Source organism: Varroa destructor, unplaced genomic scaffold, assembly GCF_002443255.2.
Source record: "Varroa destructor unplaced genomic scaffold, Vdes_3.0 BEIS01000001.1, whole genome shotgun sequence".
Lineage (NCBI taxonomy): Eukaryota > Metazoa > Arthropoda > Arachnida > Mesostigmata > Varroidae > Varroa > Varroa destructor.
Window position 1 is genome coordinate 23224843 of NW_019211454.1, and position 24850 is coordinate 23249692.

General features: G+C 46.2%; 1 protein-coding gene across 1 annotated transcript; it reads left to right on the plus strand.

Moving 5' to 3' along the window:
- Positions 1–1953: 1953 nt before the first annotated feature.
- On the plus strand, positions 1954–23714 carry LOC147758405 (uncharacterized). The gene is made up of 3 exons (XM_086986319.1): positions 1954–2966; positions 5158–5272; positions 6435–23714. The coding sequence occupies exons 1-3, from the start codon at positions 2898–2900 to the stop codon at positions 6620–6622; spliced, it is 372 nt and encodes a 123-aa protein (XP_086842445.1). The 5' UTR covers positions 1954–2897; the 3' UTR covers positions 6623–23714.
- Positions 23715–24850: the final 1136 nt, after the last annotated feature.

Genomic DNA, 24850 nt, shown 5'->3' on the forward strand with positions numbered 1-24850 from the left:
TAAAACTAGTCTGATTGTTTTTGAAAACTCTTTGTACAGAATTATCGCTTCAAACGGTTGATAAGATCCGCTTGCCACGTTTAGTGTGTATGCATAGCGAGATGCTTAGCTTAAGGCTGCTACCTCCAAGCGGCATGACGCATTTTAGGGCCATATGAATAAATATAAGCCGTGTGCATGCACTTATACTGGTAGTAAACGCTAATAGAAGAAGAGGTAAAAGGTCAAACCCCAGTTACCAGATGACCTCACAACCGGTGTCTGCCAGTGATGGCCGGGTCGTTATGGCCCTATTGTGGACCTTGACAACTGCCAGTGACGTCATGGTTAGTTGTGTTAGTTGAAGATTCAAATGGAAAAAGCTTGGAGGAAAGCTAAGGGTATGATCGCGCCTATCTGGCATTACCGCTTCAGGTACAACAGAACGCTGGGATCGCAGGTAAGGGGCAAAGAGTGGCGGCATTAAGCCCGTTCGGGTGTAAGGCCTAACAGGAAGCAATCACTCTTTGAGGAAAAAATGAAGCTTGTCCGTAACAAGCCTTATTCTTAATATGCAAGTCTCTTCTCTAGAATGGGCACTACTGAAAACCTCACGCATGCAAAGCTCACTTATAAATACCGTGATGGGACATGTGAGGTTCGCTCGAGGACTGCGTACATTATAGTACACGCTCATATACATAAGTAGTTTTCTGCAAGTTCAGAATGAACGAAAAAATACAACCTTAGAGAGGGCCACTCATTAAGAATAATTTCTGAATGTATCACTAGGTATTTCTAGGATTTCTAGGTAGCAGTGGCTAGTGCTTTATATATAATATGTATGAAAACGAAGACGACTTCTACAAGCATGTGTTAGCCTTGCACATGCAGATAGCAGGAGTTCTCCAGCTTTAGCCGATAGCACTGGTGAAGAGTTCTTTTTTGAAAGGCTTCGATGAAATTTTGAATAAACCGAAATCAGGTGATTAGAGAGTACCCTGTACGATCATCTCGATGCGTGGCAAGCAAGCAAGCAAGCGAGCAGCTCCTGCTGGTTATTCAACAAAGAGAGGAGCGATGATCTTCAACCAGCACTCAGTTGTAGGGTATTGTGTCTGTTCCCAAAAGTGAGCCAATGGGGTGATTGTACGGCGGTGGTCGAAACAGCTCCAAAGTTCATGATGATGAAAATGAGGACCGCAAACCTAGCTATGGGAAAATTTGCCCCATCGCCAACCCCTAACGGTACAGCTGCTGTTATAGCTACAACAGCAGAAGAACAGCGTCTCGAGAAACAGAACCGAATACCTCCTCTTTCCCAGCTTTTCGTCCCTGCTTTATCTCGTAATGCGTTTGCTACTGAACCGTTCTTGGAGGCCATTCGGTTGTAGACTGGAAGGACGGCGTCACTGCTTTGCTGCTAGTACGTACAAGTCTCTGCCACCCCGGCGCAGCAATTAGAGATGGCTAGGTGCTGATGGTCTGTTTGTGTGGTACACAATTAAGAAAATGACTATTTAGTAGACCTAGTAACTGCTTTTCCTGTTACAGTACAGGCCTCCCTTTTAGGCATATTTTTTGAAATAATTCGGAGAAAACGGCACCTTTGTCTGTGCAACGAGTGGTTACAGAATTAGGATATTATGGAAAATTTTAATACACCATTATATGGAAAATGGAAATCTCCGCATATTTAGGTATTTCAGAAGCTGCTTTACATGGCTGCTAGCAACTTTGTATTGATAACGAGTTACAGACTAGACAAACAAAAAAACATAACGTATGGCAGACATTGCCTGCGAAGCGATCCAATATATCTATTGCTGACGTAAACCACGACACAAGAACACTCAATGACTATTCTTGAAATAGGACTGATTGGTCAAAGTAGTTTTCGAGTTCGCTGTTTTACATTCTTATGGAGATATCATTGTTCTTCTACGGTGATACTAAAAGGCAACGCTCAGCGGGCCATCGTAATACGTGTATTGCCATGCTATCTATTGTGTTTGTTGTAGATGCACAATGTACCCTCGCTAACCGCTCTGTGTAGGTGTCAATGGCAGCTAGCAGTGATGCTTACGGTAGTTTCGGTGGAACCAGTCACTGTTTGTAAGTCTAGCTAGTGTTGCAGCGAAAACGATGGTAGTCGATGGCTGATAGTGCACGCAGGAATCGTGTTTTTCGCAATTGAGAGTTTGAAGCGAAGCGAAGTTAGTGAATGAGTGGATTCGAGCGAACTGAAATGAGGCGAAGGCCGGCCAGCTCAACTGGAAGAATGGCGATGGCTAGCAACCGGATGTTAGAAGAGCTCGTCTCCTATTCGCTTCTTTCAGCCGATTTTTCTCGTTCCGGCCTATTCGGCCTACTATTAAGTAACCAGCCTGCCAGCCTACCTATCCACCTACCTCCTGTTCCGTCTCCCTCAGTCCTTTCTTTGTAGCGCAAAGCCTCCTTTGAACGCCTATCCCCAGCAACTTGCCATCCACTCCCTACTCTCTATATAGATATCGAATCACGGCAGCAGCAGTAGAAGCAGCAGTCGAACAAAGTGAGTGCGCAACCGGCCGGCCGGCCGGCCGGCCGGCCGGCTGGCTGGCTGGCTGGCTGGCCGCCCGCCCGCGTCCTTAACGGGCGACCACGGTTCTACGTCTACGCGGTGCGCCAATTGGACTTCTGCAAGAGCGTTTGAGAGTGATCGATAAATTGAATTTCATTTGAATTCCAATGCCCACCAGCCAACGGACTGAGAAAAGTCATCTGACAGACAAAGGGCCGGCAAAAGCAGTAGTAGTAACGAAATAAGCGCTACTGCTCGTGCGGACCGATTGCGATGCGACTGCGCTGTCGTCACCTTCTTTACTGTCTGTCCGTTTGCCTACCGGCGCGGCCACCTATTGGAGGCTGCTCTAGAAATGCAACCGTCTAAAGAAAGGCACCCTCTTGTTGCGCTGAATAAGTGCACAGAGTGTCGCACCGGTCAGGTTAGTCGAACTGTCGGATCTTTCTAGGCGATTGCTGTTCGATTGGCCCTTAAAATGTCCACCCTATTCGCCGTTGTTCGAAGCTGCTATAGCTGTGGGGCTTTGTGCGACACTGAACGGCCAGTTATTTTCAAAGTTGCTCGTTATTGCAAGTTATAGATGCGAAGCTGTCCCTGTTACAATCGTTAATGTACAGAACTATTATGCGATCTGTTGTTGACCAATGATGTACGTAGCACGAAGGCTCAGTAACTCCAATAAGACCGCGAAACCTAAAATTGGATATGATAATGTATTTTTGCCCCTCCCACCCTCCAGCATGGTTGTTTTTGCCTACCTTCCGCCAGCTAGCATCACGGGTGTCCGAAATGAACTTTAAATCCCCCGCGGAACCATACATGCATATAACTTGAAGAATGTTAGGCAGCCAGGGGCTGTCGTCATCATCGTCGTTCGTTTACCGTCTTTCTCTCAGCCATTGGTCGGTCGGACGGTTGCCATCCAGTGCTTTCCCTGTCACTGCCGACTCCTTTTCTTAGCCCGTGCTAGCGTAAAACGAAGGAGGAAAGGACGTTCTAGAGTGCGTCCTCTTGGGTACAGATGAGGACGACACTCAACGAGTATTTTCTTTCTCGCGTCCTCAACCCTAGCAAGAAGGAACCGCAAAATGCGACCTCCCAAAGAAAAAGAAAAGTCAGGAGAAGTATGCCGCCGGAGAGCGCCCTTGCGCGCGCACCGCTCAAGCCGACACGACGCAAATGGGAGCTTTACGACTTATTCGCTCGGAATTGCAAGTCTAGAGCGCGTTTGAGGAACGGAGCCAAGCGAGGTGCCCGTGCTAAGGTAACTCGCGCTTCAGAAATCCTTTCCCTACCCAGATCTGCGTTACCGTTTCAACTTGTGCAAGCGACAGATCGACTTGTGGACTACTGCCGCTACCACCTCTGTCGCTGACTGACTGCTGTGCTCGCCTGGGTTGACTCCCTGAGCAACGGCAGTGGCAGCAAAAGCACCACCCCAGCACTGCCACTTCTACTGGCGTTATAGATGTTTTAGGAAATGGAATCTTGGGGAAAAATCGGGCTAAAGGGGCGCAGATTGGGTCGACCAAGCGAAGCTACGTATATCTGCATACAGCCAAGATATACGGAAACCGCATAGGTCCGCTGATCCCCGTTCGCCACCGTTGCTGTCGCTTTCGGCGCCACCCTACAGCCCCCATGTAGTGATGGTGCTAGTAGAAGCAGTCCAAGTAGATGGTCGTTTTCTGCTTCTCCCTTCACTTCCCGATCTCCTGTCGTTCTATAAACCCACACTGGCGTCATATATTTTCGGCATCAATTCGCAATGTTCTTAGCAAACTACACGGTCGTAAGTGTTTCAAAAGAAACCACAAATATTTAAGCGATAACAATTCTCATCCATAAAATCCAAGCCAAGCGAATTATTTTATTGTACTGTTGTATATGGGCCAAGCAATTTAGCCATGTTGAGCCCTACTTGTATATCTAATATATAATGAGTTATTACATTATTGCTATATGATTATTGCATGCTTTAAATTGACGCCATCGCTGGTGCGGTACAGAGCTTGCTATTATGTAACTTTCTCGAGGCGGATTTCCCATATGGATTGTAAAATATCTTTATCGCACCACAGTCGTTGCGCATTGAGCCCGTAAAGCGGGTTTTCCAGCCAGATTGGCGGACGGGGGCATATTTAAGTGGCAACCTATCCGCGCTTCCCCTACTGCGCCAATGGCAATTCACTAAGCAAGGCGTTTCGCGCGGTCTGTGTGTGTATTTCCCGATGGTCTTATAGGCTTGTACAGAACACCTATTCTTGCGCCTATTCGCCCATTTCAACTAACTCCCAGGCACTTAATGGCTGTTGGTAACGAAGGCTATTGGAGGGAAGCGGTGACGGCCCAGGAAATGCTGACCTGTGGCCAAGCCTGAATTGTAATCGCTCAATTCGTGCACGATTTCATCATAATTGCATAATACAACCTTAATGCTGCTGATGGTCATTCGGGTACAACTTTTGAACCGCTTTGCTTTTTTTTTTTTTATGTTTGTTCTATGGCTCCGTAGCTTCGCTTTCTATACGTAGTAGTGAAACTTTCGCTATCTAAACTTTGGCATTGAACTGTAACAGATCAATTTAACCTGCGAGAAATTACTTCTGTAGGCAAGAGAGCAACCCATCGATGTCGATGTGAAGAAATTTATTGAGCTTAAGAATTCAGCGTCGTTCAACGACGACGACGACGACGACGACGATAAAGCTGTAAATCGACGACAGTGTAGGTAAAGACGAATGTACAAATGTTCCCAGTAAAAACTTCATTTATAAGGGCGATTCGAGCTAGGACATAAGGAAAAGAAATGGCGTATCAGGAGTAACGTAATTGAGTTTACCGCCATAAGCTGTACTCGTTGACTATACTCAATTTCGAACATATTTCGTTACAGGGTGGAATAAGATAACATTTTGCTTTATGCCTTCTTCCGCTGGCCTCTTCTACAACAGAGTCAGTTGTCTGTTGTCTGTTTTTTTGGCTGGTGGATACCAGGATCGTGCGTATGACTCAGCTTTCACTGAGATCACTGCCGCCAATGATGGTCGTACGCCGCGATTCCAATATAAGTGTTCTGTCGTGTGTTTTTACGAATCTATGTATTCTATCTGTTTAGTCCTTTTCCATGTTACACTAGGGCGTGCTTATTGAATTGAAGTATCATTTTTTGGTGACAACGTACAGCTTAATGCTTTTTGTAAACCGTCTTGTCACGCATCGACTTTGCCACAAGCGGACTTGACCTTGAAGCCTAGATTAATCCTCGTTTGTCATGCGCGCTTTCGCAAAGCTGTGATTGCTTGCAGTTAGGTCAGGTTATATATCACTATACTAGTTATAGCTCAACCAGGTACCTCCTACTGCACATTGTTCACAAGTCCAAGGGAACCTTCTGCTACTACACCGTCTCTTCGTTTCCCTGCCTGCGTCGACGCCACCTCCGTCTAGGTAGAGCTCACGCCTTCAGTTGGTCCGTCAGTTGGCCTCATTCGCTTTGTTCGTTTACGGGCCTCCTAGTCTTCCTGTTTGCTATCCCGCTGGCAAAGACGGCGCCGATGACGATAACGACGAGGTAACCCTAATTCTTTTGTCGTTGTAGCGCCTGTGTCACATACTATACCCCAACCACTATATAGTTAGTATACGACGCACGTAGAATAAGCAACCTGGCAGACAGACAACCGACTCACCATCCGTTCAGTCGAACAGATCCGTACCCTAACGACAGGCCTTCAACTATCCATGCACACAACCGCGAACCAGTGGCTTCACACAACAAGTTCGCTCGCAACTCATGGTAACAATATATTAGCGCCTCCTCATGTTCGTCTTCTTTTCCTTTTTTTTTTCCTTTACTGACCAGCCCCAATTTGGTTTTTTTTTACAGGTAAGCGTTCCTTTGTCTTCTTGTCGGCCTTCAAGAACCACCTGCATCGTCGAGCCGTTGCCTTCTCACAAGCAGCTCCCAGTTACTTCTGCACTAATGGCTGGGTTGCGGCGCGTAACCGGAAAACGAAGGAGTTAGGTAGCAGCGACGGTAGTTTTAGAAGACGAGGTAGTAGCATTCCGCTGTAGCAATTCCTGACAACAATACGACGAGGTAACCCGCCATTGCTACGGCGGCGATGGTTGCCGCGACTCTAGCAGAGCCGCTCTTATTACGGCCCCAGCGCTGTTCAACGGGAAGATAAAGAAGGAAAGAATAAGGACTTCTATTCGTGGTTGTAGCGGCAGCTGTGGCAATGCCGGAGGAACAAGAGAGTAATGAAACGAGAGGGAACTGCCTTCATTTCCAACACCCGACACTTACATGCACCCATTTCCTCTAACACCACTTCGAATCCCACTTGGATTGCAGAAGCTACGCTAGAAAGGTCTATTCAAGGTTGTGGCGATATCCCTTCACAAGGGTGGCAGAGACAGACCATCGTTACGGACAGCCGGTCCTCATCGACACGCATCAAAGTATCGGCAAAAGCTGTTTGCAACTGCCTTCGTTCGTTCGATGAGCACAACCGGAAACGAAAGCCTTTGAAAGCCAACCTGTGGATCGTGCATCGATGCCAATGCTGATCCTCATATCAGTGTCCGGCCACTCCGGCCCATCGAAGCTGCCTTGGCTATTCCCACTTCTGCCGGCCTCAAGTGCATTGTCATGTCGTTCGCCGCACATTTATCGTGTGTGCTGCTGCTAGAAGAAGAATCTGGCAAAAAGACAGAATGAAGGGGCGACAGGGACAGATAGGGGCTATAAAGACAGCATATATCGCGCATTGATTGGTCCCATATTAGACAAGTATGACTTAGCACTACTGAAGGTTCGCTATGCGCATGTTTCTTTACTCTTCGCTTCAACGACGCCTGTGCGAATATGCAAGAGCAAGCAGCCGGGTTTCTGGTCATCTTTCAACGCTAGGTTCAACGTAGATTTCCACAGTAAAAGAGCTCTAGCTCCTTACTGCGGGACCATATTGTTCTCAAAAAAATAAAATTAGTCAAGAAAGATTGTTGGACGACTTATTGCAAGGCTCTATCTTCGACGTTATTTTGCCATCGTTGCTAGTTTTCTTTTAATGCCCTTTCCGCCTGAATACTCGACTGAATTCACGCAGTCCCTCCGTTAATGAGGCGTCATCGAGGAGTTTATGAGAGAAACGAATCAGAAGGGATTTGAAGATAGGAATATTGAATATTCACAGCCTGAGCACGCTTCGGATTTACGATCTTCCTCTAGGCGCTTCTGCCGCTGCTACTGCTGCCGCCGCTGTCAAAATTACTGTTGCCACAACTGTCGTTGTCGTTGTTATGCAGTAGGGGCAACTTCGAATAGTAGCGAGCCTTCGACATCGGAGAGAAAAAGAAAGACTTTGATGCCTTACCCTTTCGCTAGTACGACGCGATCGATTACAAACGCCCTTCAAGTGAAACGCACCAGAAATATGTCATGCCTCGTTCAAGCTAGAGATTTACATCTATAAAATATATAAAGTTGACATTTAATTATTCGACTTTGCGGCACTTGAGTTTTCTATATAGAATCGTATGCGCTCAAATACGAAATGGCGGCATTGTTATTACTATTGTTCGAATTATAACTATGGCATAATTGCGAGAAGGGGCATAAATCGAGACCGTCCCTTTTACCTAGGCAATTTAAGCCACAGACAAAGCTAGCAAAAAGGCAATTGTAGCGCAGTATTATACTGAGATGGTGTTTTTTCGCTTTTATATGAAAGCTGTTTCCCTTGCAGTCTGCTATCGTGCCCAGCTGATGCTGACTAGCAGCCATCGGCTGGAAAAGCCCCAGCAGCAACTACTAGCAGGCTAACTATGTAGGCTTCTTTTACGAGCCCCGTATGCGTGGATTCTCTTTGCCAACAGCATAGCTCCTGAGGCCACAATGTAAGGTACTGGCTTTATAATAATAATATAAGGCTTCACACACATACACCTCTCGCTGGCTCACAAATCCTTGAAACTAGTTGTATGCCACGTAGTACAGGTTTTCAGTCCTGCTGCAGACTTATTACCATATGTGGACATGCAAACGTCTGATAAACAATATGGAGATACTGTATAACAATTTTATAGGCCAATGGCTAGCCAACGATGAGAATGTTCGTTGACGAAACGAACGAAGACAAGCCATAAGATTGTCCAACAACAACAACAGCAGATACGAGAACTTTATCCTCAATCTGCCTGTAGAAAAAGCGAAAAGCAAAAGAGAAGCAGATTTGCTTTGCATGTACGCATACCGACTACTTGTAGCATCAGCCACATTGCAGGAAATCGTCTTCATGCCTATAGTAGCGGTGAGCTGGGCCACTGACTCAATCGATCTGGAGTGACAGCAGAAGGTTGACATGAAACATATAATGCATATGATACATCTCATTGTTGTGTTATTGAAGGGTGCGATATTGGGTTAGTGGTGACCAGCAACGTTCGTATATTTCTCTATATAGCACCCCAAAGTTTCAGTCCGAAGACGAAAGATGTCCGTTTTAATTGCAGGTATGGTTGCTGGTTCGTTTCAAGGAGCATACCTTTCATGAACATATTATATTGTGTATCTATTACATGCAAAATGATTATTATCATCATCTGCATCCTATCCTATTCTTCGATTCCCGCTCAGCTATTCACGGTGATCAGGTGCGTCTGTCCTTTGATTGAGACGACACCACGATCACCGCCTACGTTCTATTCTGTATGTATTCGCCTGGAGACCACTAGTTTAAGCCCATCACAGCAGCGGCAACAGTCTAGAGAGATGCAGATATTCAGTAAGGTATCATTACTAGTTTGATGGTCTCGCACACCGCGAAGACTGTCCAGGCTCTAGCGATGACGAGAATCAAGCGAAAAAAGTCAGGAGGCCCCGTTATCAATACGGTCGGACTGTGCTGTTGAATCTCCGATAATTTTTTTCGTCGTGCGTTGTGTTACAATGCTGTTATTGCTGCTTTCCTGGCTTCACTCTGTCATTGCATGAAGACGGCGTACGATGTTGGCCACCACTGCCGCATTCGTTTCCAAAGTATTACGTTCATTGAAATGTGCGCGAACGTCGGCGAGGTCTGACTGTTCATTCGTTCGTTGGTCCGACTGGTCAGCGAGCAGGCGGTCAAACCCATTTTAGGTGCTATGCCATGCCATAACAGGCCGCTGCCTATCCTGGCCTAACCAAACGACAGACAGGAAACCTGTTACGGCTAGTCCCAACAGTGGCAAACGCATAGACGAGCAGCGACGATGCTGCCGTTGCAGCTAGCACTACGGCTGTTACAGTGGTATACTGCGATGGGGTAATGCTAGAGGTGGCGGCTGCGGGAGCGGCGGCATTGACGTTCGCGGTATTGCAATAAACATATCATCATCATGGTTTTCCTAGTAGCACTGCAGCAGTAACAGCGATGACGGCCATAGTGGTGAAAGCGGCTTGCGTCCGTTGTTATCACCGCGCTGCTAGCTTCTGCGTTTTTCCTTCGAAGCGAGGGTCTCCTATCCATCTAGTTGCAAGCACCGGCCCGTCGAGCCGTTTACGATTACGAGCAGCGGAACGGAATAGAAGACTCTATCTCAAATGTTACCGCCACCAATACGAGCTGCATCGCTGGTCTGAGCGAACCCTTCTTGGCCATTGGTTGCTCGCTGCTTGTTTGCCATGCAGTACGTACACACACACACGCACGCAGACACACACATCCATACTACAGTAGTTCTATTACGGACTCAGTCAACCGGACCGGCACATGCAACCACACGTACATACACAACATATACATATATAAATACACACAAGCAGAATCCGCTGTTGCTCTGAGTATTTTAATGCAAGCTATTCCAAAGAGAGTCGTGGTGATAAGCCCAGAAAGCTTTCTGAAACAAGATGAGCAATGCCGACAGTCATGCTTGTCATCTCAGTTTGCTTTGAGGCGGGACCTAGAAACGCCATTCCAGGCGTCCTCTCCCCATCCTACTCCCTCTGGCAGCTGCCGTGCATGTTGTGGACCTATCTGTCGGTAGGTCGGTCGGCGATACATGATATCGTGCTGCTCGCATCATCACGACTATTCAATGCCTCTGCGTTCCATCCGTCGCCGCCTGCTGCTACTGATATAGTCACCGCTGGCCAATGAATAGCCAACGCAGTTCTCCCGCGCTGTCCCCAGCAAATATAGCAGTAGGTCGTTGCGCCTTTTTGGATGGCACTTGGCCTAGATAGGGTGAGCCGAGGGGCAAAGGGCAGTTGGCCTCCGCTTACCAGTGCACTACAGTTCACACAAAACGATTGAAGAAGTCGAAAAGGGGGAAGGAACAGAGCATGGATGGCCGGAGCAACGAGAGAGCGAAGCGAAGGGCAGCTTTCCTTTGGGCTGAAGACAAGGCTGACGTTAGTCCTTTGACGTCTTGATCCAACCGGGAGCGATGACCGATGGTCCTTCACCTGCAGCCAGCGAACGGACGCGCCAACACGGATGAAAAACCTACGGTGAAGAAAATGGCTGCAGAAGCAGGACAGCCCGAGAACTCGCTACCTGCTGGCTAATTAACTTGCTCAATTCGGTGGCGACTGTTTACGTGAGTTTCGTACGGACGTTGTGGGGGTTCTGCAACACGTATTGTGCTCGTTTTGCTATTTGTCTCTGATGATGAGCTGGAAAGGACTCATATCTTCATGGTCGGTTTTAGTATATGGCCGCATACTGTATGTTATCGATCATGCTCTATAGGGATGTGCAAGCATTGAATATTTATGTAGAACTTTTATCTCTGAGATAAAGCACACCTTAACAGATCATAACCATCTAGCTCGTTTAGAAGACAATTATACAAGTAGATGCGGCTTTTCAGTTTTATTCCATTCATTCAGTACTAAATTGAAATCTGTTTTTACTTGCAGTTAGCAGAAGTGCCAACGAAGCAGATGCGCCGTTTTATTTGTCTGCTCTTGCTGGTTCTTTCTTTAGTCTACCCGTTAACGGGTATACATGAGAGTATTATCTAGACAAATATAGCAGCACGCAAAAGGATTCCGATGCTTTCTAAACTACGGGAGCTTGCTTCAGTCTTCATCTTCATTCTTCCCTAGTAGCACGTGCGACAGTGATTCGATTCGCCCTACCGATAAAGAACACTTTAATACAAGTTTCAGTGGCAGGTTTCACATTATAAAAAGTATGTACTTTAAATACAGCTTAATGCTTCAAATGCTTACACATTCATTGCACTTACTGCCTTAAACTTACCAGCTATCTGATTTTGTATTATTAAATGCTATCGACGTGAAGCATTCTTGATGAATGTCAATAGAGATCTGTGCTTTGCTCGCCTCTTTTGATTGGCTGGTGCGGGCGATTTACGCTGTTGTGCTGGCGTTTTTCTTTGACTTGCTAGAATGTTTTTAGCACAGACACCTCCACTCTGCCCCATACAAAATGGTCAGTAATTTCGATAAAGTGACGCTGTTGCCGTTTGCGTGTCCCAGCGTCTCGTGGGTGACTGTTGTGTAATGTTTGTGCAGACAACTGCGCTTCGTCATACACAGAGTGGCCTGCGCAGGATGAACTTGCGTTAGAGCTGAGGAAGCTTTTGCTTACTTGCTGGTATACGCCTATTTTTTAATGATTTCATTCTTCCATCTGACTTTACTTGGCTTTGAACTCCGGCCCGGTCTCTGCTGCCAGTCAGTGAGCTTGCTGCTAGCTTCTTTCTCTTTTTTGTGCTATCGCTAGTGAGCAATGGAAGCCACAGCGGCAGCGGTTCACCGGCTGATGGCAACGAAAAAGTCGAAGGTTTGGTGACGAGTGGTTTTGGCAGGCCCTGGACAACGAACCAGCCAACGAACAAACGAACGACGCGCAGGCAGCTGCGCCTGCGACCGAGCAGACGAACGAAAAGAGGGAGGAAGGTAGGTAGGGAGAAAGGGAAAAAGGGGAAGAGGGCTCCCTGGATCGCGACGGCAGCAGCAACGGTAGAGATGGAGGCATCGGCTCCTAGGCTCCTGGGAGCACACACATCCTTTCTGCGCCACTGTATCTCACTAGCCTGCTCCTTAGCTAGCTAGCCGTCCGCTTTCGTGTGAGGGGTAAAAGATAACGATGAAGAAGGGATGACGACAACAACGTGATAGGTCCAGGGATCCATTGGAAGAAGAAAGGAAAGAGGAGTCAAAATGGGCGCGTGCCGCTCACTGACAGACTGATCAAGAGGAGAACACTAGGGAGAATTGAAAGAGGTTCGTTCGCTCGGCGTCTCGACCCGGTCGGTAAAAAACGCATGAGAACAACCAGTCAAACAAGGAACCAGGCAGGCAGTTTGTTCTACCGCCGTTGTTATCCGCTAGTTTTCTTTGCCTGTTCTCCTGACTCGAATCTGTCGCTGCCGCTGCTACGGCTTTTTCATCGTTGGGATACAAACGATCGACCAGCTGATCAAGCGACACAGCAAACGATAACGACGCATCTGGCAGCTGGCAAGAATAAGGAGCTGCGAATCGAGGATAGCGGATGTGTTGTAGAAGCGTAGACTTCGACGATAGGCAGCTCGAAGGAGGTTTTGGGACAAGTTGAAAACCCAGAATCATTGGTCAGACGGCCAGCCCAACAGATCGGAGCTGAGGAAACAGCTCATTAAGAAACTAGACAAGCAAGCAAATACATACAAGTACGGAAGGCGAGCGGTCGGTCGAATACGGACAGCCAGTCAGCCAGAGAGCAATGTGTCTGAAGTGAAAAGTGAAACTCCCCCTGCTATGCTTCCCATTCTTCCTTTATCATGCCCCCGCATCGCTCCAACATCCAATGCGTTAAGATTTCCTCTTACTCTACCAACATGAACTAATGTATATATATATATAATAGACTTGTAACCGGGCGAGGAAGGTTTTACAAACCAACATGCACACTCGTGGACACGAGGTCATTCAGACGACCTTTCCGTTTTCGTATTCGCTTATAGATATGATAAAAGATGCACCTGAAGGCAAAGGAACGGGCGAAATGGGTGTGAAATCAGCAATTCTGTGATTCTTACGTTGTTTTTTTTCTTGTTGCGTGGACGCAACATGACCCAACGGTTTGGCACTATTCTTGCCGAAGCTGAATAGATTAAATTTGACCGTGGAACGTTGCTGCACACAATAGTGGCGATAGTATATGTGACAGCCTAAAACGTGACCGACCTTATGTAGGACGTCATATAAGTCAACCAGAAAATGCAGACGGATTGCCGCGAGTACGCTTCACTGACCAGGCTGTCGCACAGCCAGCAAAGATTGCTTAAACAATAGAAAATCTTATGCAAAGCAGGGAACGTACACCTACACTATGGCGAACTAGTAGACTGCATTTGCGTTCACTCGACCTGATTCGTAATATTTATGACTGCGGTCCGTTTTAGGAGGTACGACGCAACCAATGGATTTATCGACTATGTTCTAAAGATGCACACTGGATAGTAAACAAAGTTTACTGTTGCAGATGTGTTTTAGCAGCGGCATGAAAAATTATTTTAGCCTTCTAAGTAACTTCTAGATACAGTTACGAATACGCGGTTACACACATTATTCACGTTATCAACAAATTGCAAGAAACATTCGGAAATAGCGTTTCTTCACCGCCAATTGGATGGAAATAATCGTCTGCAATGCGTGAATGAAGCTTCAGACATTCGTAAGAATGGCTTATCTGTGAACTTCGCTCGTGTCCACCTGAAGGCGTAATGTAGACAGGCTGCAAGAATTTATGTAAACTATCCAAATTGCATAGGGACAGAGGGACTTGTCAATCAATCCGAAGTGCTCGGCTAAATGCACGCAAACGTTTAGCCTAACGCCTTGATCATTGGCCGGCTCATAACCTGAGCATAGTGTGATATGTATACACACTAGCGGCTTTGACCTACCCCTTACCTGAATTAGGACAAAGGTAGATGCACGTAGCAATTTAGCGATGTCTTGCCACTCGACAATTGTTAAATTAATTAGTTCACCTGTTTTACTTGCAAGTTCATTAGTCCATATTGCTCACAGGTTGCACCAACGTTTTTTAGCGGCAATCATCCAGAGGACATTGACCCGTTAACGCTTGATAACTCGGGCCCACTATTACGAATGAACATTGCGCATACATATCGTGTTAATCAGTAAGTTTGCATGTTGCAATGAAATGCTGCATGCGCAAAAATATTTATTTTTAACCGTAGAAAGGATCAGAACAAAACAAGATGAAAGGGTCAAGTGGAACGGGTAATCGGATCTATTCTTTTCCGGAGGAAGTTGAATGCATCACCATGTAACGAAATCCATTATTTTGGCCTTAAGTGATTCGGCAGCACTCATATCAAGTAGTGTCCTATGTGATCGCCCTGTTTGTCTCTTCTTTGTTTTGCTGAACCAAGTGACAGCCTATTAGTCAATGGTTGCTGCTCTACAATTGCCTAGCAGCGACTGAAAGCGACCCGGCCAACGAGGATAGACATCCGCTACAGCCACACCATCTGGACTGATCATGCAGCTCCTTTTTTGTCTGTTTTTAGGCTAGACGGCTATTTTTTTATTGGGGCAAAAAACGCAACACCAGAAAATAACGAGAAACAGAGCAGCGCCTTCATTTACAACCTCCCAACAGCAACAAAAAACAGAATTAGTGCGGAGTCGACTAACTAATCGAGTTAGAAAGTAGAGAACCGCGGAACGCTACGGTACCACAGTAAAATGTTTGGTTCGGAAGAAGCCACTGTGCTGCATCCTTCCCTCACTGCTGTCACACGGGGCTGGCTGCTTGGTCTAGCCACCAAGCAGCTCATTGAGAGTCCGACAATCACATCGTTGTCCCCACACTTTTGTGGGTTAGCTACCTCTCGCCTTTTCTGGCTCCGTTTCCTCGGTCTTCTCTACCCTTGGGTTTCTCCTGCTCTCGCAGGTCCTCTGGACTGATGGTACTACGGGAATGGTTGAGGTGGTGGTAGTAGAGGCACAACTCCTATGTCCATGCGTTCATGTGTGCAGAGCCTTGTATGTGCAATGTGTACACTGCAGGATGTGCATCGAACCTTCCGGTCATGACAAAAGCAAGTCTGGGCCAGGAAGCTCGCTGCTGCGGACCCTCGTTGGTGCTGAGTGCTGCACCTTGGACCCGCTCTCCGTAGCTTTCCCTATCGTCAGTGCGGCCTCACACGCAGATCTTCAGGATCTCAGCCGTCTCAGCTCTGCCTCGCTTGCTATGTTTTTCCGAGTACCGAGATCCCTATTTACTCTACACTTGAAAGCTTACGTTCGGGTTTCTCTGTGGATGCCTGCGCCCACATCGACGAATGTGTGTGGCGTGTGCCGACAACCTGGCAGATGGATACAAGACGAAAAAAAGAGTGTGTTTGATTGCTTGCTGGTGGAGCTTGCGGGCCCAACGGATGTACCAATTCAACCTAAAAGTATACCTATTTTGATATGTAGTGCGCGTCACGCCTATACGACGAGCGTTTTCCTCGTTCTAAAAACTAAAGCAATACCCGGTATGCGGTTGTGAAATACCTTTGTGTGACGAAAATTCTCACGCAAACCTTGTTGTTACATTGAAGATTTATGGCATTATTGTAGTAAAAAAAAATATATTGGCCACTTAATGATGATCTTAATTTGGAAGGCCCTGAACCAATCTTAGTGGAATTAAAAAATCTAGTGAAATACGTAGTTTAAGTCGACGACACCATTGAACCTAGCAAACCCCTGTTGAACCCTGTTCGTCATTGTTTCGGCAGCTTTTTCATCTCGGCTAAATACAAAATAGTTTCGATACCATGACAGACTATTAGATTCTGAATTCTCTGTAAAATTTTATGATCCTAACAAATCGACGACGACAGCCTTTTAAAACAAAGAAAGAGCTTTCCGGGGTTAACTGTACTCGACCATAAATACTCGGGAAAGTTGAAAGAAGAAGCGCCAACTAGATACCCGGCAGAACTTAGTAACTTATCTCATTGTTGTATTGACCACACATGTTACCAAAAGGCTTAATGGCGGTAAACCACCTGCACACAACGCCATTACTGAGGATTTTATACGTGCGTAGAGAACAAGATTCCGGTTCGATTTGCGTTCTGGTAAGTCTTCAGCTAGAAATGGGAATGCTTACCGGCGACACCGGACGTAAAACTTAAAATATAGTGCTAAGTATTCAGCTAAAAATGTAGAAACAACATATTTGGGGTCGTTTGGATCGTTGTAAACGTGTCAACGTGCACAGAACTCAAGACTTTATGTGGAAGTGTCAACTGACGTTACAGATTGGCAGGCGATTAAAATGTGTCCTTCAATGGAATAGGACAGTGAAAGTGCCCTGAGTGGACGAAAAGAGAAAAGATGTATGCAAAACACGGCGCATGGTACGCAACGAGGCACGGGTCGTGTGATGACAGCAGGTGAAACCCTCCAACCGCTTTTCCTAGCTATCGTGGTCGCTGTAACTATTTTCTCAAAGCTTTTAGCTATAAATCTTCTTCTATAGCTGAAATAGATTTGAATTGATTTGTTGTCAAATAGTTCAATCTTGCCAGCATTAATCGTTAACTAACAAAAAAGCTACTTCGAATTGCGTTTTTCCTTCTACCCTCAATTGTTAGCGAACAGCAAGTTGGCTTGGCGTCGCAGTGCATCGATGCAAACTATATAAAAATTATACCTTTCAGATACTTGTAATTTAAGTGAAATTCATTATTTCTTTGGTTTGAATGAATTTCTTGAGTATACGCTGTGTATTCGAGAACGTATAACACGTGTGTGTATACTTTTTACTGTACCCGAGTTTCGAGTCGCCATTACGATAGATGCTATAGGTAGCTGTTTGGCGGAACACATCGAAGCAAGACGTACAATGCAAATTCTCAGACAATCATAAGCGGTCTACGGCAAAGGGGGATAAATTGCTCATGGAAATAGAACGAAGGTAGAGTGCACCAGCGAATGTAATATGAAATGAAAGAGAGGCCTACAACCGCCTTAGGAAAGTGAAAACGAGATCTTTACCCTAACATAAAGTATTGAAAGTCTTTTTTTATTCTTTTTTCTATAAATTTTGCTCGTGGTCGTCAAGGGATATTGAAGGGCAATCGGCTCGAAAGAATCGAAAGCACAAGGAAAACGCAGAGGGGATCGGTAACGAGCAGGCCTGGAAACAAGGGGGCTTGATTTTCCCAGGGGTCACATTACGAAGGCTATAGCGAAGAAGTGTTTATCACTGGAGTGTTACCACAAAATCAAACTAAGCGACCCAGAAAGCGCCATCGGAAGTGTATAGGCCCTCTAGTGCCTAGCACCGCCACCGCGAATGCCTCATTAAGAGAACGTTCGCTTCTTAAGCGAAGCGTTTTCGCCTCTTTATTTGGTTCTTGTTATGTTCTGGTCTGCTTGCTTCTGCAGAGGAACCCCGATGGGGAGAATAGCATGTACAACTATATCCTGAAATCGATTAAATTTCATAAAGATCCAGCTGACCGGAACGTTCACACTCCTCGTAACTAATCATAGATTGCCAGATAGGAAAGATATTGATTGATGTGTGTTTTTTCCTAGGTGAACTCACTTGTAACCAATGTATTTACACGACGCTTACGAGTGCTTCTGACTCATACTAGTTGTTTTAATTATGTGGACAAGTATACGTGTGATGATAACATAGTTATTCGAAGGCTAACCATTCAAGAGGTAGCAACCTGGATGGAAATAAACATAAACACTAAATGCACGATAATTATCATCTTGTAGGTAAAAAGACATGCATACAATGTGTGTGATAGTTTTGTGTACGAAGCTCATTTTCTGTCGCCGTTCTTCAAGGTCGCAATCTACTCTCTTTATTTTGGAAACGCGGTTCCCTGGCAGTTTGATGGATACTACCAGCATGCAGATGCAGTTATTTAGCAAATCTACTATATAAATGATTGCTTTTTGCCAAAACTATGTATATTACTGTCGAGCGGACAAAGGCTCAGATATAGGACTGATGTTTTGACTCAATTTTGGCAGCGGATGTTGGCAATAGGTAGCAGGACGGAGTTTGTTAAGAGTGGCTGCTGCTGATGTTTTGTGGGACTCGCGTGGGGGATGATACTCATTAAGCCGGCTCGGTTATAGTATGCACACCAATGAAGCTCCATCATCGCGCATGTGGACTCCAGGGCAAATCCGTCAGCCACGACACATTCCACATCCATAAGCATACACGGACCCCAAAAGGGACACAGCTGTTTTTTTTGTCATTAGGCCTTGTGGTCATCGCGACTTATCCCGTATATCTGTCTATCTAAGCGCAGCTCATGGATCCCCGCGCGATAGGTAGGCGCCGACCCTGCTCCTATGCTAAGCTTACGTTTCACCTCTGTGCTGTTCTACATATATGCATATCCTGCATGCATTGGGCTTGAACGTCATCAGTAGGCAGATCGTCTGCTTACGGCAGACCCACGCCAGCACACCACACCACGACTGGCATACTCTGGTAGCCCCACTGACTGCTAGCACATCATTCAATAAACAAAATTGATTAAGGTATTCAACGCCGCTGCCCCCCTTCCAATGCAGGACGCCGAGGTATCGTAAGGCCCACTTTTGGGTTGTGAGATCAACGCTTCTACGGCGCGCGGCCAAGTAGGGTCCTAAGCCAATGGGCATACAGGTACAAGTTTTTCGGAGTCCACGAAGGCCTTCCGTGTTCCGTTCGACGAGGCCCTTAGGTGCTTGTTTTGGGCCCAGTCGTACAAGGTACGCATGCGATGGGTGGATCCACATGGAAATGCATGTCGTTGACAGCGCCAGCGGTAGTGCTGTGCTGTGATGTTAATAGGTACCGTCGCTGAGTAGCGTACACCATCCTACCGCGCCATGCAGTTATACACATCGTTGAGCTGACGATAGGCAGCAGGCCGGAATCCCGCCGATTGTGGCGTTCAGTGCAGTACGGTGATAGAATGAGAGTGAGATAGAAAAAGGGAAATGGGGACGGTGGAGGCAGGAACGACACGAGGAACAGAGAAAAGTATCAGGACTGGCGCTTTTTAGGGCGATCGCGAATGGATAATGCAGTTTGCCATTTAGGCAGACATATGCACGCTCACTGTGGGCTTGTTCGCCTATCGAAAAAGCTCAAATGCCAAGTAGAAGTGGCAATGATGGTCGAAGAGTCAATGAACTTAGCAGCCCTGGCCGAGATGATGGAACTACAGTAGACGACGTGGTGACATTAATGAGGGTAGCGGCAGCCAGGCAGACGTCAGCTACGGCGCGAGCTGGTCGGTCAGCTAAGCCAGATCGGTCGGTCATTGCTGTCTGCAAGGTGTTCCGGGCTCGTCGAAAAGAAAACAATGATCAGCATAGAGGTTCATTATGCAACATGCCTGCTTTACTGCTACCAGCTAGTGGTTGACGGCCCAGCGAACGGCCGCATTGAAGGTTGGCCGGCGGGTTATGGACCGCGTGTAGAAACACAATTTTACTATCACACAGAGGTCTAGGCTAGTACCGGCGTGAACCTGGCAACGAAGACGCTTTGTATACCTATTATTATCAAAAACACATATCAAGTTGGTTAACCAGTCCAACGTCGCTAAGCAGATGCACAGTTAGTTCTTTTTTCCCTTACTTTATTCTTCCTTTGATATAGCATAGTTATCTAACTGGATATCGTCGATATATATTTTTTTACAAGTTTGCATCGACACTTTGAGTCTTCAGTTTGCAGACGTGTTTATTTCAGCAGTTTAAATGGCCGTTGGATTACGTACAGAGGTTAGGGCAGCAGTTAGATGAGCCAAGCTGTATATACACCCAAAACTGAGCATGAGATCGTTACCAAGTCATTTCCTCTTTTCCTTCTTACGGACGAGCGAACGTTGCTGGTACTTCCATGGTTGCCAGCTCTGTGTGTTGATGGCGAAGAGCCCTCTGGGAGCGATCGAAAGATCGCGTTCATTCGTTCGGGAGCCTATGAGGACGACCACGACGACGACGACATCGATAGAGAAGAGATAGAAAGATGGAGTGGGGAGAAAGTCGGTAGGACGCCGAGACGGGAATTGGCGAGGATCTCCTAAGAGGTCCCTGCTCGTTCATTCCATATGATTTTTTTCCAGGGCCCGCTGCCGCTGCGACTGCTGCGCGCACTACTCACGCTTCTGTGCACATTTTGCTAACGGGGGCGGGAGTAGAAGCAGAGCAGAGGCGCCTGCCAACCCATGGTTCTAGGAGCCAGAAGGATGCCCTATTTCTTTTGATCTCATATCTTTACACACTACCTGTTAGAAACATAGCCGACATCTGCGAGTCTAAATAATACGATTGAACGACTTACCTCTAAAGTGGACTAGTAAACGAAACGTAGTTTTTAACGTATATTGAACAGGCAGCAAAGGTTGAAGGCTGTTTATAGCTAAATGGGATGGCACAAGCGACTCCATATTATGATTGTTATTATGATCTATAATAATATTTGCTTGGTATTGTTACTCAGATAAAAACGTCAACCAAAGATCTAGAACGAGTCTAAAAGATGTACAATTGGTGAACAAGGAGAAGTATATACCCCATATTAGCTAAAGATCACACTAAAGAAGTGTGTTTCTTTAGACGATGTGAGAGTTTGATTCGATTTATATTGTCTGTATATGCAAACTAAAGGGTGTGCCGAATAGTTGTCGTGAACAGAATCTGACGAGTTAAGACACTGACGGATATGCTACCAGCGCATGATTCAATGATCGTTTGCTACGAATAATAAGTTGGTCATGTAAAAGAAAGAAGGTGCCAAGGAGGTAGAGAACGAAAGAAACCGACCATAGTAAGGACAAAAAGTAGAACTGATGATGGCGTTGCATCCCGGGAGGTCCACGGCTTGGCCCCACCTAAAGACATGACGGTAGACTCCCGTGCAAGAAAGTGTCTTGCGGTTACTCGTGCAGTTTTCATCTGGAACAGTGCACAGCCGTCCACAAAGTGCCCCTCGTTTTTCTTCTGGATTCTCTGATTTGCTTTTTCTACGCTCTATCGCCTGGTCAACTTTCGTTCGGGGACGCCGGTGAAAGGACCGGCCGTAAGTGGGGAACAAGAGCAGAGAGGCGGTGCTGCTCCAGCTGATACTAGTGCTTGTGCTGGTGCTGCTGCAGTTACTGCTGTATGAGAAGAGGAATTTGTGGCGGAAGGTTCCTACGATGAGCCCCAGTGGCCTTGATTTCTTCTACCGGCTGCGCCTTCCTGCTGGGTGTAAGTTGTAGTCTGTTCAACTGCTCTTCGGCTTCCCAAACACCGGCTCTGAATCTCATCTTGATCCTTTGCTTCTTGGCGACCTCACAGTTACCGCGTTCAGCCTGCTGCTGCTGCTGCTTGGACGTATCGTCCAAAAGTGAATCGCTACCGGCACTTGGCTACCGATGGGAGGATGAGAAGAATGAGGGTGTAGACTACAGTATTTATAGAGTATACGCTTTGAGCGTGTAGCGGTTGTTCCAGCAGCTCATATCCCAGCAGTCAGCAACTCTTTCTCAAGTGAGCCCCCTCCCCCCACACAACCTGGATTGGTCCTCGACCCTCGTATCAAAGTTAGCTGGTTTTTCTCGGTTTTCAGGGAGTCGTCCAGCTTCATTGCCGGTCAGCGTCCATCCATTCACCAATCTGGAGCCTGTGTATTCTGTGTAACAGCCAAACCTCTTTTGGTGCAACTAGAACCATGTATCAGCATGTCGTATCGAATGAATATATCCGCCATTGTGTTTACGTTCCCACACCGCATACCGACCGCATACCGACAAGAGATATTAATCTCTTGTTAGATAGGTTCCTCAAAACAGCCATTTATGTGAACACATTCAATTGGGTGAACATGTTTTATCAATAGAATTCTAAAAAAGAGCGAAATGGCAAAGGGAGTCTGCTTTGTTTCGACGTATTCGTTCCTGTTGTCTCCTTTTTTTGCATTTGACTCCCTTAGGTCTTCTTTAGGATTGAGAATATTGACCTAAGAAATTAAAGCTGGTATAAATAATGATATAATACACAGCATACCTCGAAGCAGCGATAAACCTATTTGGCCTCAGCTCAATATAGTAGGCCATCATTTCAGTAGCAATAGCGGACTGGCGGGCGTTGAAGGGGTTCTTCCCGGGGACCGCTTGACTTAATCGCAATACAGACCCAGACGGTGGCTGGGTCAGCGCGGCGCTTGTGTCGTTACTGACAGCTAGGTTTCTCGAAAAATCTGATTTACATTTAAATGGCCTGGAAAGTCGGTCCGGGAGGTGGCGACGGGCTAGTAGGGAAGCGGGAATCAGAGAAAAAGGTAGGTTATCGCGTTTCTCTGTTTTGCTTCCTTTTCCTTTTCGTACCGCGTTCAGATGTTAAGGATGGTTTCTGTTTTATCAGGCATTGCGAATCATCACAGCGCAGTAGTTTTGTATAACTGAGGCTAATATAAAATAATAAAAATAAAAATAATAAAAAGAGATCATTATCTGATAATTAGGCGGTAATTGCTCGAAAAGTCGTTTCAGTTCCGCGGCATGCACTATCTATCACATCTTTCGCTAAACAATGTAGCTGTCTTTGCAAAATAGAAGTTTCAAAACGTGATTTGTCCGACGTCATAAGGGAAAAAAGCTATGAGTGGGTAGCTCACGAATATTCCCTTCATTAGTTTCTTGATTGGTCAAAAGTGTATGTAGTATTGGCCGTGATGCGTATATTTGTTACAAGTTGTATGTGAGGTCAAGTTAAAAACATCTTCAATATGTTATACGCGTTTATTTAGTAAGTTGTATCTATTATTCGATGTCAGAAATATGCTGTACAACCGGACAGTTAAGACCAATGGTGGTACTTCGTCTCTAAATAGTCATTACTTCAACCTCTACCTCAAAATGTTAAGCAATAACATTCGTGACTGTAGTTTTTATAAGAGATAGCGTTATCCAAAAAGCAGGATGACATATGCTGTCGGTTGCCCTTCCGGCTATCGAGGTATGTTACTGTTGGTGAAAACGACGTGCGGCAGTTACTGTGACCACTTTATGGTAGCATACTATCGTCACGCGGCCTTGGCCCTCCTTTCCGGCGTTATGGAACTCCACCGCTTCCCCACAACATCTCCCTTTTCTGGTGCTATATGCTTGCAATGGCCGCGGCTTTGTTTGCTTGAAAACGTGTCTATGGACACAAAAGCTTGCTGCGGCTGCTGCTTGCTTGCTCTGCTACGACAACATGCAAGAGGCCTTCCGTGAAAGGCCCCTTGGAAACGGCCTGCCTATTCGCCTGTTCGTTTGGTGGTTGTTTCGTTCGCTCATCCATCAACTCTCGCTCCTTTAGTTCTGGCTATATTGAGAGAACATACCAAGATATAAGTGCTAGTGCTCTGATGTATAAGCCACTGTACCCTATGAAAAGGAAACATCTTTATCTGTTGTATTTTAAATATGTTTGTCTGTTGATGTCGCGGTATTAAGCTAACATGTGCGACAAGTATATGGGGAGGCAATGTACAAGAATACGCATTTGGGTGAGTTTAATTGTCCGACAACATATACAATCCTTGTCGACGAAATATTATATTTGAACTGAACGAAATCGCTCAAACAACCGCTTACTGTTACCCCTCGCCTTCACACCTCACGCATATGCTGCCTTTCACCGTTCTATACGAGGCGAATAGGAGACTCATTAGCGTAAGCTGACAATAACTGGTAGTGATTACTTTACACCTGTGCTGCACAAAAACTGGGCTTTTGGGAAGGGGGCATAGCCGCAAGACAGTTTTTACATTATCTAAATCTTTTTTTCACTCATACTATATGTGTATCCTTAGATGTCCGAGCTATCTGGCATTGGTGAAACACTTTATCCCTTTGGAGAGCTTATCACTAATGTGTGCCTCGTCGCATGAACGTGTCAACGTCGTGCACGTATAGACGTTGTTATTATTGTTACCACGGGAAAGCAGTCGCAAAAGTAGCAAGTATGTGTGCCTGACTGTATATAGTTATATTGGTTAGTCAGTAGCATCTGTCAGTTCGTTTGCATCTACGAGATGCCCCTCACGCGTACACTTCCATTAGTTGCCCCTACTGTTATGGCGTGGCTTAGTATATGTTGGACTATGTTGTGCGCGCCGATGCTAAGCCTGTAGCGTTAAACCCGATCGCAGCAGTAGCAGCAACCGGACAGCGCAGTGCTACCACCTGCTGGATGTCTTTCAACCACGTCTTGCGGCGCTGTCGTTCTCTGCCTGTTTGCCGTAGGAGTGGCACCGGATGGAGAGA

Bases quoted from the DNA above. Each gene is read 5' to 3' on its own strand.
- LOC147758405 (XM_086986319.1), top strand. From the start codon at position 2,898: ATGCAACCGTCTAAAGAAAGGCACCCTCTTGTTGCGCTGAATAAGTGC. The intron at 2,967-5,157 runs GTTAGTCGAACT...TTACTTCTGTAG, and splicing joins CAGAGTGTCGCACCGGTCAG to GCAAGAGAGCAACCCATCGA. The intron at 5,273-6,434 runs GTAGGTAAAGAC...TTTTTTTTACAG, and splicing joins AGCTGTAAATCGACGACAGT to GTAAGCGTTCCTTTGTCTTC.